This window comes from Orcinus orca, chromosome 11 (assembly GCF_937001465.1).
Source record: "Orcinus orca chromosome 11, mOrcOrc1.1, whole genome shotgun sequence".
Classification (NCBI taxonomy): Eukaryota; Metazoa; Chordata; class Mammalia; order Artiodactyla; family Delphinidae; genus Orcinus; species Orcinus orca.
In genome coordinates, this window is record NC_064569.1 from 4,172,724 (window position 1) to 4,188,118 (window position 15,395).

General features: G+C 57.2%; 1 protein-coding gene across 1 annotated transcript in view; it reads left to right on the forward strand.

Moving 5' to 3' along the window:
* Positions 1–10,738, forward strand: part of PRMT8 (protein arginine methyltransferase 8) — an 81,346-nt gene extending 70,608 nt beyond the window's left edge. The window contains exons 8-10 of the mRNA XM_004279010.4: positions 803–953; positions 9,014–9,135; positions 9,899–10,738. Of these exons, the coding sequence (XP_004279058.1) occupies positions 803–953; positions 9,014–9,135; positions 9,899–9,982 (357 nt within the window). The 3' untranslated portion in view covers positions 9,983–10,738. The remainder of the gene's footprint in view (positions 1–802; positions 954–9,013; positions 9,136–9,898) is intronic.
* Positions 10,739–15,395: the final 4,657 nt, after the last annotated feature.

Genomic DNA, 15,395 nt, shown 5'->3' on the forward strand with positions numbered 1-15,395 from the left:
TATCGCAGAAAGAGCACCATGTTGCAAACCATTGTTCATTTTACTCCCGCTCCCAGAAAGACTGATGTGCAGCCGCTTCCCAGCTGAAACTGTTAGAACGATGAGTTCCTTGTGTTGTCCATTCCTAGCTGGAACTGAAAAGTTCTCACCTCTTATTTCCTCCTTTCATTTGTTTTTAACTGTCCGGGCTTGTGCTAAATGGTCGGCTGACTTCCCCAGGCTCAGTCCGTGACCGTGCGGGCTCGGTCCTCACTCCTGAGAGAATACTCCGTACCTCGTATTGCTGGGAAGGGAGCAGTCGGGTCTGCCGGAACCTGGGAGGGCTTGACGGGGCACACACTGCTGCCTTGATTCAGTAGGTCTGGGATGCCCTCCCCTCCCCGCCCCACCCCCGGCGATGCCAACATGCTCCTCCAGGGACCACAGCCTGAGAACAGCTAGATGCACTAGTGATGCCGAGGGGGACTGCTCTGAGGATATCTGGGTTGGGTTTACAGAGGCTCTAATTCATCTTCTTCTCCTCTCCCCTCCCCCGCATCAGCACTTATCCCCAGAAGATTTACCGTCCTGATTCTGTTATCCTCAGGCTCTGACTTAAATCTGCTCGCAGCATTGCCTTAGCCGACTCCACCCTAGAAAGGATGGAGGAGGTCATGGGGAGGGGGGTGGGTGGGCCTGGGAAGTCCCCCCGAGAGCCATGACACCCTGGGGAGTCTGCCATCCATAGTCTCCCTGGGGAATGAAGCTGAGGACGGCCCATGGAGGCACTAAGCGTCCGCATTCTCTCTTCTCTGGGCTGCAGGAGGTGGACATCTACACGGTGAAGACGGAGGAGCTGTCCTTCACATCCGCCTTCTGCCTGCAGATACAGCGCAATGACTACGTCCACGCCCTGGTCACCTATTTCAATATCGAATTTACCAAGTGCCACAAAAAAATGGGGTTTTCCACAGGTGAGCCTTCTGCTGGCCTTCCAGACCCTCCTGGCCTCGTGCCAAGGCTCTGTGGGAAGTGACCTCCCCGGCCTGGACGTGGGGCAAGGGCCGGGGGCATCAGCCAGGGGCCCTCACTTAGCACCTCCTAAGCCTCTCCAGCTGTGGAGGAATCGCACGTCCCCAGGGTTTTGGATGCCCGATGAGAAGGTAAAAAACTTGTGGCTGGTGTGGCCAGAGCTGAGAGCAAGTGTCGGGTGGGGAGAGGCAGGCGTGGAGGCCACCTTTCAAATGCACGTTTGTTCATTTAGTGTTTCCCGAGCCCCCTCTGTGTGGGTGGAGGATACGGAGACGCCTCATGACAGATTCAGCGTCTGCTTCCCTAGGCTGCAACCTGGCTCTACGTCTCCTTCCTGTCTTCCCAGCTTCTGTCCCTCCCCATTAAGTCCCTGACGTGCTCCAAACTCCTTCAGAGGTGCCTCATCGCCCGTAGCAGATAAGCCCAGATTGCTTAGCCTGGTAACTGGCAGGGGGTTGGTCCCCTGACCGGCCCCATCCCACTTCCCCAGCCTCATCTCTCAGCACCCTTCGCGCTGTGCCGTCCACCCCACCCCTTTGCTGCCGCACACGCAGCCCAGCACACGCTGGCCCTGCAGCTCTCTGCGCCCAGGCATCTCCAGCCCCTCGGCCGTGGCCTCTGCCTGCCCCAGCCCCGCTTCCATCCTCAGGGCAGGAGGGCCTTCTGTCCCCCCTGTATTTGTCTGCTGGGGCCACTGTGACCAAGTATTCCTCATGGTTCTGGAGGCCTCTGGAGTTTTCTCCTGAGGCCTCTCTCCTTGGCTTGCCAACGGCCGCCTTCTCGTGGCCGCCTTCCTCTGTGCTCATCCCTGCTGTCTCTGAGAGTGTCCTAATCTCCTTGCTCTACAAGGGCACCGGCCAGATTGGATGAGGGCCCACACTAAGGGCCTCGTTTTAACTAAAGACATTCTCTCTGAATACGTTCATAGTCAGAGATCCTGGGGGTCAGGGCTCCAGCACGTGAATTCTGGGGGGAGACGATTCAGCCTCTGGCAACTCCCGCATCCCTCTCCTCCCCTGGCCACCTCCGGCTCAGGCTGCGTCTCTCAGCTCAGGTATTATGATCCCCTCCTTCCCTCCAGGGTCAAAGTTAGGCCTTCTTCCTGGGGCTCCCTAACATCCTGTGCTTATGTCTGTCGTGGCCATGCTTAAAGTGATACGGGTGCAGTCTAACAAAAAGATAACAAAAGGGTATAAAAAGGGGCATAAAAAGTTAAGGAAAAAGACCTCTTCCCCCATCCATCCCAATCCCGCGCCTGAGACGCATATTTGTTCACGATTTATTTCGTAGCCTCCGAAAAATGTCAGTGGTGCACAAGCAACTACCTACCTATATACACTTTTTTTCCTTTTTATTTGAAATAATTATAGGCTCACAAGAAGTTGCAAAAATAGTCCATAGATTTCTGTGAGTCGTAGACCCAGCTGCCTCCGCTGGTGGCATCTTCCATGACAGGAGTATGACATCCAGCTACACTTTTCTTGAAAACACAGGTCGGCTCGCACCACACGCACTGCCCCTGCTCCCTGTCTTTAGTTAACCATGTGTCTTGGAGATGCCGCCATAGCTGCGCGCGGAGATATATCCAATCTCTTTTTTTTAAACAACTACCCAGGATTCCAATGTAGGCTGTGCCACTATTCACTGAACATTTCCATCGTCTTCTGCAGACCTGGGTCTCCCCCCAGCTGGGCTCACATCTCATTAATCTCTGCCTTCCTAGCTCCTCCCAGCGGGGTGTGGCTCCGAGATTTCTAAGCAAATCTCTGTTCAATGCGTTTATGAAGCTAGGATTCCTGCCCTGAGCATGTGTTCATCCTGACCACTCACGGGAGGTCTTCCTGGGAATTGGGAGCTTGTCGCTGGGGCTGAGTGTGCACGTGGCAGGGATAGGTGAGTTCTACCAGAATTTGAAGATACGATTATTCACTTCCTGCAGCCATGGTGCCAGTGGTCCTCTTTCACGTGGTGACAGCGATCCCACTTGATCATGTTGTTTCATCCTTTGTCTGTGTTGCCCAGTTTTCTGACACCTCGTTGATGTATTTTACATCCATACAGATGAGTGACCCTGGGTCTGTAGATCTGTTTTCTTGTGAATCTCTCTCTCTCTGACTTTGCCAACAGAGTAATTCTGATCTCGTAGAATAAGTTGGGGAGTGTTTCCTCCTCCTTTACCTGCTGGAAGAGTTTTTGAAGGATCAGTGATATTTCTTTTATAAATGCTTGCTGGAATTCCTTAGTGAAGGCATCCGAGCCTGGAATTTTCTCGTGGGAGAGAACGGACAAGAGACTTCACCTAATCCCTCACAGAAGGGCTTCTTCCAGAGTTGGTGTCTCCTGACCATCAGGACTAGGGTCTTCTGGTCTCCATCAGCCAGGCCAGCGCTGGTGCCGCCTCGTCCTGGGGAAGAGACCAGAGAGCCCCGATCCGGGTCACTGTCAGCTGCTACCCTCCCTACGGGAGCAGCAGACGAGCTTATCCTCTCGGTGGGTGCGCAGGAACAGCCAGCAGGAGGAAGGGGTATTTTACCTGGACCTTGAAGGATGGGTGAGACTCAGCCTTGCCATGGTGAGGGTTGGGGCAGTGAGGGCTGAGGAAGGGCCCGATCGAGGACGGTGCCTGTGACTGGAGGCCAGGGATGGAGCCACGGTGGCTGGCTCTGCTTCCTCCATCCCTGGGCGATGCCTCCCCCAGGGCCCGCCCTGCCGCAGGTGATGGGAAAGTCAGGGGGCAAGGGTACTCTGGGAAGAGTTCTGTGTCTCTAAAGCCTGGGCTACAGCCCCGTAGCTCCAGGCTGCGTTTTTCTTTCCCTGAGATGATCTGTTTCCGGCGGATGACAGCGTGGTTTTGGTCCAGCCTGTAGCATCTTTACCATCTTGGCCATCTTCCAGCTGGCATGGCTTTGGCAGTGGGCTTTACTCAGACCCTCTGCACTCTGACCAGCAAGGAAAGCATATTTCTCCTTTGTTTTTAAGGACCTCAGATGCACGGAATTAGATTAATCCGAATTCGTGGTTCATGACGTGCTACCATCATTGGATCACACACAGTTCACTTCTGGCTTATTTTTTAATTAATACAAGGGACACCTGTGAACTTGCCACCTAACTCAGTAACAGATTGTAAATAAAGTGTTATTAATTAGAATGTAATAGTAACTAGAACGCATTATTAACTAGAAGGTAATAATTCTAATTATTATTAGAATGTAAATACATTAGTTAATATCAAGAGATAAACTACTGTTAATTAGAATGTAAATATTAACCAGAAATACATTATGAATAAATATAATATGATTATGCTTATAATTAATACATGCAAGTCAAGTAATTCAGAGTCACATAATAAATCCCTGTGAGCTCGCCATCTAACTCAAGGGCTTAAATACTACCAGTACCTTTGCGGCTACCTGGATGGTCCCATCTTATCCCCTCCCTCCACATCGCCTCTAAATGAACATTATCCTGAATGTTCAGTTCCTTATCCCCTGCTATTTTTAAAAAGTTTTATCATGCGTAAGTGTAGGCCTAAACAAGGTATCGTTTGGTCTCAGCTGGTTTTGAACTTCAGGCGAAGCGCAGCCTGCTGTAAGCGGCCCCCAAGGTTTGCAGCTGCTCCGGGAGACCCACGCGAAGGCGCGTCGCGGCTTGTGCAGCTTGCAGACCGCCCCCGTGAATGGTGCTGGTGACTGCCTGCTGCGGCTCTGGGCACAAGCACCCAGGGTTCCAGGCTGTGCCGGCACAGCTGCCCCGCCCCTTGGACACAGCCTCGGAGGGCGGGGCAGGAAATGGGAACTGGGCCCCCTGGGGCTCCCGCCGGAAGGGCAGTACCCAGAGTGGAAGCAGGCCTGCGATAAGTCCTAGTTTTTCCAGGAAGCCCTTCAGGCCGTGGAGGTGCTGTTAAGTGAGCTCCTTTTTGGGCCTTGGGCTCATTAGTGAAATGACACGGTTGGACCTCGACTGCCTGGAAGCCCCTTCCCAGCTTTGCCACCCTGCGACACTGAGCCGTTTTCTCAGGTCAGAGAAGCTTCTTCATGCATCGTCTTTAATTCTCCAAGAAGCCTGGGAACCCCCCGGGGACAGAGCTACAAATTTACAGCTAGAAAAAGTATTAACTTCCAGAAAGAACTACCAGCCACTGAGCCATGGGGAAGAGAAAGAGGAAGCAGGACTCCACTCCCTCTCCAGAAGCACCAGGAAAATCTTCCTGTGAGAGGCCCCAGACGTTGCTCCTGCAGCCCCCGTGCACCCCTCCTCCATCCTCGGTCACAGCTCCCACCCGACCTTATGGCCAGCTACCTGAGTGTCTTCTCACTTAGGCTGCAGGATCTCGGGGGGCGAGGCTGTACTGGCTGCTGCTCCCCACATTTAGGACCACATCAGGCACGTGGCAGGCACCCTGAGTGGATGACTGCTGAATGCATGAATGATTGAATGAATGCCTGAATGAGTGAATGCACGCGCGAGTGAATGCATGAATGAGTGAATGAATGAATGCTGAATGAGTGAATGCGTGCGCGAGTGAATGTATGAATGAGTGAATGAATGAATGCCTGAATGAGTGAATGCACGCGTGAGTGAATGTATGAATGAGTGAATGTATGAATGAGTGAATGAATGAATGCCTGAATGCATGCGCGAGTGAATGTACGAATGAGTGAATGAATGAATGCCTGAATGAGTGAATGCGTAAGTGAATGTATGAATGAGTGAATGTACGAATGAGTGAATGAATGAATGCCTGAATGAGTGAATGCACGCGTGAGTGAATGTACGAATGAGTGAATGAATGAATGCCTGAATGAGTGAATGCACGCGTGAGTAATGTATGAATGAGTGAATGAATGAATGCCTGAATGAGTGAATGCACGCGTGAGTGAATGCATGAATGAGTGAATGAATGAATGCCCGAATGAGTGAATGCATGCGCGATTGAATGTATGAATGAGTGAATGAATGAATGCCTGAATGAGTGAATGCATGCGTGAGTGAATGAATGAATGTGTGAATGACGGTATGGTCATAACGAGAAGCCTGAAAGCCACTTACACTATCCTGAAGGTTGTAGTTGGGGCAGAGCGGGAGGGAAAGGCTTGTCCACTGACCAGAACTGTGGGTGTCGTGGTCCACAGTGATACTGAACGCTCAGCCTTGTGCACAGCAACTTTCTGGAGAATCCCTAGAACATTCCAGACCACGACAATGAGGCAGCACCGCTTTACAGGCCAGAGCCATAGTTGATGGATCCATGAAATGATATGCCACTTTCCACAATGATTAACTAACCACCTAATGCAATGGCTTAGCAGTACCCTAACCTGGGCCTGCTGTGTTACAGATAAGGGGACCGTATAATTCATCTTTCAAATGAGGACACTTTGAGAGTGAAAGGGAGAGCTACAGATAATTACACCAGGAAAACGGTCCTGGGCACAGCAGGAGGCTGGTCGTCCTCAGTGTATCCTTTCCCCTTCCCATCACCTATCCTCACAGGGAGGTAAACTTTCTGCAGGTGTGGAAAATGAGCGCCAGGGTCACAGTGCAAATGCATGGCAAATGGAGACTGGACACTGGGCCTACTGTTGCCTAATTAGATGTCCCTTCCACTGATACCCACCCAAGAGATGTATTAGATGTAAATGATCGAGTCTGCACAGCAACTGGCTGTGTATCTACAACACCTGGGGGGAGACTGCCCTCATCTCACACCCCAGAATTACTGAATTCAGATCTCTGGGACTAGAGTCAAAACATCTGAATTGTCATCCACTTCTCCTGGACACCCTGATGGAGAACCTGCATTGAGAAAACTGCTTTAGCAATGAGTCCGTGGACCCATCATGGAAATGAGATGTTTGGGGAAGTTCTTAACCTTTTGATGTTGATGTCACTCTCCTCCAACCCAAGGCTGGTGTCTTTTGGGCGACCAGCATCAGAGGTGGACTTCTGGGCTCGCTGGCTGGCGGAGCTGAGCCAGTGAAGTCTCTGGGAGTCTCACAGGCATCTGATTAGGAGGCAGAAGGTAGCTGCTGGAATCTCCTTGCCTGAAGGTCTTTAAGAACAGGAGAGACACCTGTCTGGGTAGGCGTGGGTGGCAGCGGGGGTGACAGTGCTGTCAGTCATACGCTGCCAGCCTCTGCACACCCCGGAGACGAGCTTTTGACAATTCGTTTAGATGTCGTTGGAAGGGAAGGTGCTGGGAGCAGGTGGACTTTGCCTGTGGGCCGCAGTATGCGTAGAGGCCAGGAAGGCTGGGTGTGTTTGGGGATCCAGGATCTGAGCGGCACAGACTCTATGTACATGATCCTCCTTCAAGCCCTTCCGAATCCTCAGGCTGCCTCCCCTCCACTAGACCTTGAGTCGGCATCGATTTCCTAAATGCACACACCGAAGGCTACTCGAGTATCCAAACCACTGACATTTGATCAAGCTGGTTCATTGCAAAGGACACAGACAGACAGACTCTTCACCACCGTTAAAATAGATCTTGGGGTTTGAAGGATCTTGGCCTGACTGGGCATACGATAGATCCCCAGCCAGGTTGTGTGTGCACTCCTCCGGGCCGGACCGCGGGTGTGCGTACAGTCGTGGGGCAGCCCCAATCCTTCCTGTGATTAAAACTCTGCCTTCTAGTGATTCTGAGTGCCTAGCCTTTGTTCTGCCTCCAAAGCCATCTATAAGGCCACATATAAGTCCTTCCATGTGACAGCCTTTGAAGTATTTGAAAGGCACTTACTACATCCTCCCTAAGTCTTCCCACCTTTAGCTCTGGTCCTAAGCAACGAGGGAATCAGTGTTAATGAGTCCTGCATCCTGGTGGAGGGAGGTAAGAGCCTGAAGGGCAAGAGGAACTGACTGTAAGACGGGTTCTTCTACAACCCTTAGGTCCCAAAGCCGCGGTGTCACCGAACACCTCTGGGTACCTTGAAGCGTCACAACGCGCCCCCTCTGGGGCTTTTTACCATCGTTCATTTATTCGGTACTCACAGACCCAGCAAGGGTGGTGATGGGCTCTGAGGACAGAGCAGTAAGCAGACCCCGGCCCTCATGGAGATTGCAGTCTTGCGGAGGACACAAACACGTAAAAAGAGACAGAGACGGTTATGCAGGGGCATGACAGTCACCGTGGTAACATAAGCCCAGGGTGCCCTTAATCCAGCTGGGTCAGGCAAGGCGTGCCCAAGGATATGACCTTGAAGAATGAGGAAGGGAGAGGCTGCTGATGAGGGAGGGAAGAGTGTCCCAAGGACGGCTGCTGCTGAGGAAGGGGGTCCATGAGACAGGACCCCTCATCTAGTTGTAGAATTGGTAGTGTGCCCAGAGGGATGGGTGGGATTTCGTGGCAAATGCAGGGGAGGGGAGGTGCAAGCCTCAGTCAGTGTGGCTTTGGGTCATGCATGACGTGTGAGCTGTGGAGCAGCGTTGGGTCCGTGGAATGAGAATCTTCCCCTATTCCTATTCATCCAGGTAGGAAGGCACGGCTGAAACCCCAGGGCAGGCCTGGGCCAAGGGAACTAGCATTGGTTTTAGGACAGAGAGGCAGGCAGGGAAAGCTATGTGTAGGACTGGGGTATCAGCGGAATTGGCGAAACTGGCTTAGTTGTGAAGTTGGCATGAACGGTGTCATTGAAGCGGAGACAGGATGCACCACCCTCCAAATCTCTCCCCTACAACGTCTGAAAGTCCTCACTCTGTTGAACTAATGAAAACCAGTAGCATTTTGAGAGTCGGTGTTAATGCCGCCCCCTGTATGGCTTTGTAATATCAGCTTGTTTCTCTTCTGATCCCCAGCGAAGACCCGCAGTCCCGAGGGTGTGGGGCCTTGACCCCGGGAGGGGTCCCTGGGCTGAGCGGGGCGTCCTGCGGGCTTGGAGCAGGCGCAGGGGCTGGGTGCCTGACCCAGTGAGAGTGCTCGCTGCGGTGTTCAGTGGGTCGTCCGCGCGGGGTCCCGGCCCCTCTGAGACGTCTTCTCTAACTCTTCCTTGTCATCCTTCAGCCCCCGACGCCCCCTACACCCACTGGAAGCAGACCGTCTTCTACTTGGAAGACTACCTCACCGTCCGGAGGGGGGAGGAGATCTACGGGACCATATCCATGAAGCCAAATGCCAAAAACGTGGTGAGTGCCGACGCATCCTCTGTGAGGCCGGGGTCAGAGAGGAGGAGGGACCCGGGGGCCGGCTTCCAGGGAGCTGCCAGGACCCACTTGCCCCGGGGGGCCTGGCTGCCTTGTGCACAACCGGAAAAGTTACAGGGGAAGCGGTAGGAAGGTGGGTTTGGATGTGATGGCCTCCTTCAAGGACTCCAGCCTGGACCCCTTAAGACTGGGGAACTGGAGCCTTTCTGTAGGACACCCTGGACACCCTCCCAGCCTTGAGGACAGCTTCCCGCCCTCGGTGGGAGGTGTTTTGAGAACAGAGGCTGTGGCCATGGACTTTGCCTCATTTAGGACCAGCTGAGCCAGGAAAGAACAGTGTGTGGTGGCTTGGAAGACCAGGTTCGCCTTCCTCAGGCTGGCCTGGGGGGCTGGAGGCCGTGCGATTCTCTCTGAGCCCCCTGGCGTGGGGGCACGTGCCGGGCAGGCGCCGAGGGTGCCCCGAGGCTTCCGCCCTGGGAGACTCAACCGCCCCACTTCTCCCGGGAGGAAACCAGAGGGAACATCTCTGTATTCTAACAGGAAGGACTTACTTAGGTTAGAAATCAAAGGCCTCCCCGTGAGGGTAACGAGGCACCGGAAGAGGCTCCCGAGGGCTGTTGGTGGGGAGCGGAGTCCTGAGCTGGAAAACCCTAGCGGCGCAGATGCGCCCGGCCCTCTGCCTGCGGGGAGGGGGGCGGTCCCCGCCTCCTTCCGCGCTGATGCCCCGGCTCCTCCTTCTTTGCAGCGAGACCTCGATTTCACAGTAGACTTGGATTTTAAGGGACAGCTGTGCGAAACATCTGTATCTAATTACTACAAAATGCGTTAGCACACGTGGGAGGCTGCAGAGAGCGAGCGAGCACGGAAACTCACCTCCGTCTGAGGCGCCGCCACAAGGGACCCTGTTTGCAGGACTACACGCTCCAAACCGGAGTCTGACACTCTGCCCTTGAGATTGGTGAACTCAGCCGGCCTCCTGAGGCCCCTGCCACTGGACAGAGGGCCTCCAGCTTCTCGGCTCTGCTCTGGGGGCCCTTCTCAGAGGCTCTGTCGTCCCGACAGAGAGCCACGGCCAGCGCGGCAGCCGGGCCCCGATGGAGGAGTCCACGCGTGTCCCCAACGTCCTCCTTAACCGTGACTCTCGGATCTTCAAGTTTTGCATGCTGCAGGCATCTAGGACAGATTGCTTCACTAGACCCTGGAGACTAGCGTCTTTGATAGCATAAGCCAGACGCTGTGCGTGCGGCGGTGCGCGTGCGCATGCGCGGACAGCATACCTATTCGTTCCTTTACCCGGCACGCGGGTATGTGCTTGCATATACAGCCAAGCGGTAACGTCCGTGTTCATCCAGGGCTGTGTGCGTGTGTGCGTGCGCGTGTGTGCGTAGAATATATACTATCTCAGAGGAGATTCTGTTGCTTTCGAATAGGAATTTGTTTTGTGATTAGTTCTCCCCCTTCCCCACCCCTTCCCCGCTATGAAATGTCCTCTGTACAGCTCCGGTCTCCTTTTGACTAGACTGTGGCTGCGAACCCTGGACATAGGACCATGCACTCCGTGGGCGCTCAATAAATGCACATGAGAGCGAAGCGATGGGGCGGCTGTGTTCTCGGCGCTCTGGGCAGGGGGCGGGAGGAGGTCAGAGGCCACAGTGGAACAGAGGATCCAATCGTGCCGCTCCCAGAAGGAAGGTAGCTCCTTGGAAAAGGGAGCCTTGAAGCTAGGACCAGTCCAAGGGCTTCTCCCTTGTGACCCTCAGGGGTGGGAGGAGAGTCCTGCAGCTGGGGTGGGGGGACATGAGTTAACCTCGAGTGCTCCAGAATGGGAGGCGAGGTGTAGCCCGGAGAGAGGCCAAGGTCGGGGCGGGAAAGGCTGGGAGGGTCCAGAGGAAGCAGGAGGTGGTGTGAGCTCACGGTCCTGGGCTGCTAGTGTGAGACGAGGGCAGGGTCTGAGGGCAAGGCCGGTGGAGGCACGGGCTGGGGCGTGGTGGTGGACCGTCTCGTTCCTACTCTCCCTCACCCCGTTACTGGCTGCCTAGGTGGGTGTCTGCCCTGGCCTGCACCCTCCCCATCAATGGGACCACCCCCCCCCCCACCGTCTTGAACAGGGCACCCACAGAGCCCAAGTGAAAGAACTTGGGTCCTGGAGGTGACATCCTAGGTTCTACAGAAGCTCCCTTCCCCAGAGTGGTTGCTAAACCTCCAGTTCTGAAAACGATTTCTGCCACCTCTACCCCTTTAGACTCTGGTCCCATCGTGGAGAGGGCAGAGCCAGAGGGGGGCCTGCCGGGCCAGCAGAGGCCTGGGATTCTTCGAAGGCCCAGAATGTTCCCTTCCTGGGAAGGAGCAGGTGTGAGCTACTGCAGGGGCCTCAGGGAAGTGCCTGGTGACCCCCGACGCCCTCCCGGGCTGGAGAGCCCTGGGCAGGCAGAGCTGGTCCTCCAGCAGGGGTGCCTCTTCTCATTGTCTGCAGGTCACACACTGTGATTGCATTTGCCATCGGCTCCGAGGGACAGGTGTGCCCTGGACCAGGCGGGGCCTCTGGAGTTCCTCACATGTCCCCAGTCCCCACCTTGCTGCTCCAGCGCTCAACCGTGGCAGGAATGAGATCTCTGTGGTCGGGGTGATCACTTGGTGAAAAGATGGGGCCTCACCCATGGGCAGGGACCAGACCGAGCTGCCTTGAGGATTCAGTTGCCGAGGAGCCTGAGGGCTGCCCCTCTGGTGTGGGAAGGAGCGAGCCAGGCTGGCCTGTGGGTGGGTGTCCTGGGAATGGCCGTGCCCAGGAAAATGACAACGGACTCCAGTGGCAGCGGCCCCTGCCCTTTCATTGTCCTCTGGCATCTGTGTACGTGTTGGCTTCCCTGAAGCCCTGGGAGTTGGGCACGGAGGCCCTACCCACAATGGGAGCTGAGCCTCTGGGCCCCGGGGTGGGGAGGAGTGGGGTCCTGGGGGAGCTGGGCCCCCATCTCCACACCTGCTCACGTGTCCTCTGCTTCCCTGCTCAGTCCTCTGCATCCCCAGCTGGGGAGGCCTCTCTTTGTAGCTAGAGACAAACAACAGTGCAAATCGTGGAATGCTTTTGTCCACATGTTTTGCACAAGAAAAATAGAGAAACTTAATCGGGGAGAACAATGAGTGCGTTAAAAGAAGGAAGGGGGTTGAGGAAGGACGGGGGGTCCCCCAGAGGGCACGCGAGGGGAACCCCTTAGTGGGAGTCGGGGAGCCCCTGGATTCTGCCCATCCCTGGGCAGGGAGCCCATCCGGCTTTGGAGAATTCCATCCATGGTCCACAGGGCCAAATCCCACATGGCCACCAAGAGCCAGCAAGGTTGATGACCTTCCGGGAGCTCTGGGCATTTGGAAGCTGCAGGCGTTCCTGACACCCCTGGGGGCCGGAAGGGGAGGCCCAGGCTGGGCAAAGGCCCGGCAGTATTGCGGGCCTCTCCAGCCAGAAGACGAGAAGCGGGCAGCCCCGCGGCCTCTCCCGGGCCCCGGGTCTTCAGCACCTCCACCCTGGCTCCTTGCTCTGCCCCTGGGCTGCAGGAGTGAAGTCGGGAGAGTGTGGAGGGGCACCTCCACCATGGCCCCCTCCCTCCTGCCCGTGGGGGCGCTGCAGTGGGACTGTCATCTCCCCTGATTCAGTGGGAAATGAGCAGTGTCTGCTTTGAGCACGTTCGCGATGGGATGAGGGCTCAGCTCAACAACAGGGGTGCTGCGGAGACCACTTCACTTGTGACAACTGTTTTTCCCTGACTCTGCCTCTTTCTTTTTTCCATCCTTCCTTCCTTGACTGTACCCGACTCAGTAGTGACTTTCTCCGTGTTCCTCTCCTCCCTCTCTGGGGAATTTCTCCCTTCCATCCCACCCCACTTCTCCCCAGGCCTGCAGCCGCGGTGCCCCTTTCGTGGTCTTATTTGGCCTGGATTGTTCATGGACCCCTCTGCGCTTGCTCTGAGGCCCACTGCAGGCTTGGACTTCCCCGCTGGGCCACAAGCTCCAAGGGCAGAGATCTGCCTCTTTCTGCCAGAGTTTCCCCTGGACAGATGGGGGTGCAGGTGGGAGGAACCAGGCAACAGTGGACCAGCTTGACTCCCGTGGAACGTGCCCTGGAACTGCTCAAGGACCCCCAGGCTCCTGTCCCTGCGATCTCTGCCCCTCGGGGGATGCCCGTCTCCCCTTTGCCAGGCCCTCCCTGGTCCCCCCTCAGCAGCCTTCCTCTCCTCTGGGCACCACACCTGGTACTGCACCGACAGGCCCAGCGTGGTTCCAGGCCTCAGTAACGGAACGAAATTAAGCCAGACCTCTCAGCCCATCCCCGTGCCTCAGGGCGGTCACCTGCTCAAGCGCCTGTCCCTGGCCTACTGGCCAGTTCAGATCCGTGGGCTTCTGCCCTGCCTCGTCTCCCATCTGTAAGTCCCGGGTTCCACACAGGACAGGAGCTCCGTCTTGCTTTCACAGACGCCGCTCTCGACGACTTGGCGTGTCCCAGCCTGGTTTCCGGAGGCCGCTTCCTAAAGGCAGGCTTTTCTGGATCCCTGCTCCCTCCCTGGCGTCTTGACTGGCACCCCCCTGCATGCCTGGCTTCATGCCTGGAGCACAGCCCCACCTGTGAGGCGTCCTACCTTACACGCCTGGGCGTGTGGAGCCCAGCCCCTTGGCCTGTGGTCCTGTGACTGCCGGGAGGAGTCTGGCTTCCTGGGGATGGGAGGTCACCTCACACCTGTCTGACCACGCTGGAAGTGCCCGGCTCACGTCCAGAGCCTCCGAGGCCGCTCTGCCCCCATCCTGTTGGCAACAGCCCATGTTCAGCTGAGACTCCGACACAGCCTGCTCAGCGAGCAGAAATGCAGCCAACAAACACGGAGTGGAAACGGCCTGGGCTCCGGGCACTGGTGATAACAGAGCAGAGTCCGCAGCACCGCCCTGCCCTTGGGGCTCCAGGTACGCACTGCGGGCTGCTCAGTCTCTGGGTGGGCGGGGCCTGCGCTTGCCCCAGAACTGAGAAGCGGGGTCCCTCAGCTGGCCTCCCCGACCAGCCCGCCTCTCCCCTGTCCCCTGCAGTCTTGGCCCCCTCAGCAGGGGACACAAGCTGTGTCCAGGTGGTGGTGGGGGGCCTGATCTGCTCTAGAGAGAGACCCTGCTGAATTGCCCTGCTCTCCGCAAACTGCCCACGGCGGCCCAGCCTGTCACTTTCAGAGAAGGCCCGGAGCCCTTCCTGTACCCTAGCGATAGGTCATCTCTCACCGCAGAAGTGAAAAGGGTCTTTACCAACCTCTAGGCTGTAGCCAATGACTCGGCCTCGAGAGAAGCCAGAGCACACGGGGTAGAGGAACCCCCAGGGCGCTGCGTCCACTTTGCCAGGCCCACGCGGCCCCCACCTCCCAAGGGCGCTGCGTCAAGGGCCCAGGCCCACGCGGCCCCCACCTCCCCAGGGCGCTGCATCCCCTTTGCCAGGCCCGCGCGGCCCCCACCTCCCAAGGGCGCTGCGTCAAGGACCCAGGCCCACGGTCCCCGCCTCCCCAGGGCGCTGCGTCAAGGACCCAGGCCCACGCGGCCCCCACCTCCCCAGGGCGCTGCGTCAAGGACCCAGGCCCGCGCGGCCCCCACCTCCCCAGGGCGCTGCGTCAAGGACCCAGGCCCGCGCGGCCCCCACCTCCCCAGGGCGCTGCGTCCCCTTTGCCAGGCCCGCGCGGCCCCCACCTCCCAAGGGCGCTGCGTCAAGGACCCAGGCCCACGCGGCCCCCACCTCCCAAGGGCGCTGCGTCAAGGACCCAGGCCCACGCGGCCCCCACCTCCCAAGGGCGCTGCGTCCCCTTTGCCAGGCCCACGCGGTCCCCACCTCCCAAGAGCGCTGCGTCCCCTTTGCCAGGCCCACGCGGCCCCCACCTCCCAAGGGCGCTGCGTCAAGGACCCAGGCCCACGCGGTCCCCACCTCCCAAGGGCGCTGCGTCCCCTTTGCCAGGCCCACGCGGCCCCCACCTCCCCAGGGCGCTGCGTCAAGGACCCAGGCCCGCGCGGCCCCCACCTCCCCAGGGCGCTGCGTCAAGGACCCAGGCCCGCGCGGCCCCCACCTCCCAAGGGCGCTGCGTCAAGGACCCAGGCCTGCGCGGCCCCCACCTCCCAAGGGCGCTGCGTCAAGGACCCAGGCCCGCGCGGCCCCCACCTCCCCAGGGCGCTGTGTCAAGGACCCAGGCCCGCGGGGCCCCCACCTCCCAAGGCGCGCGTCCATCCCTGGACGA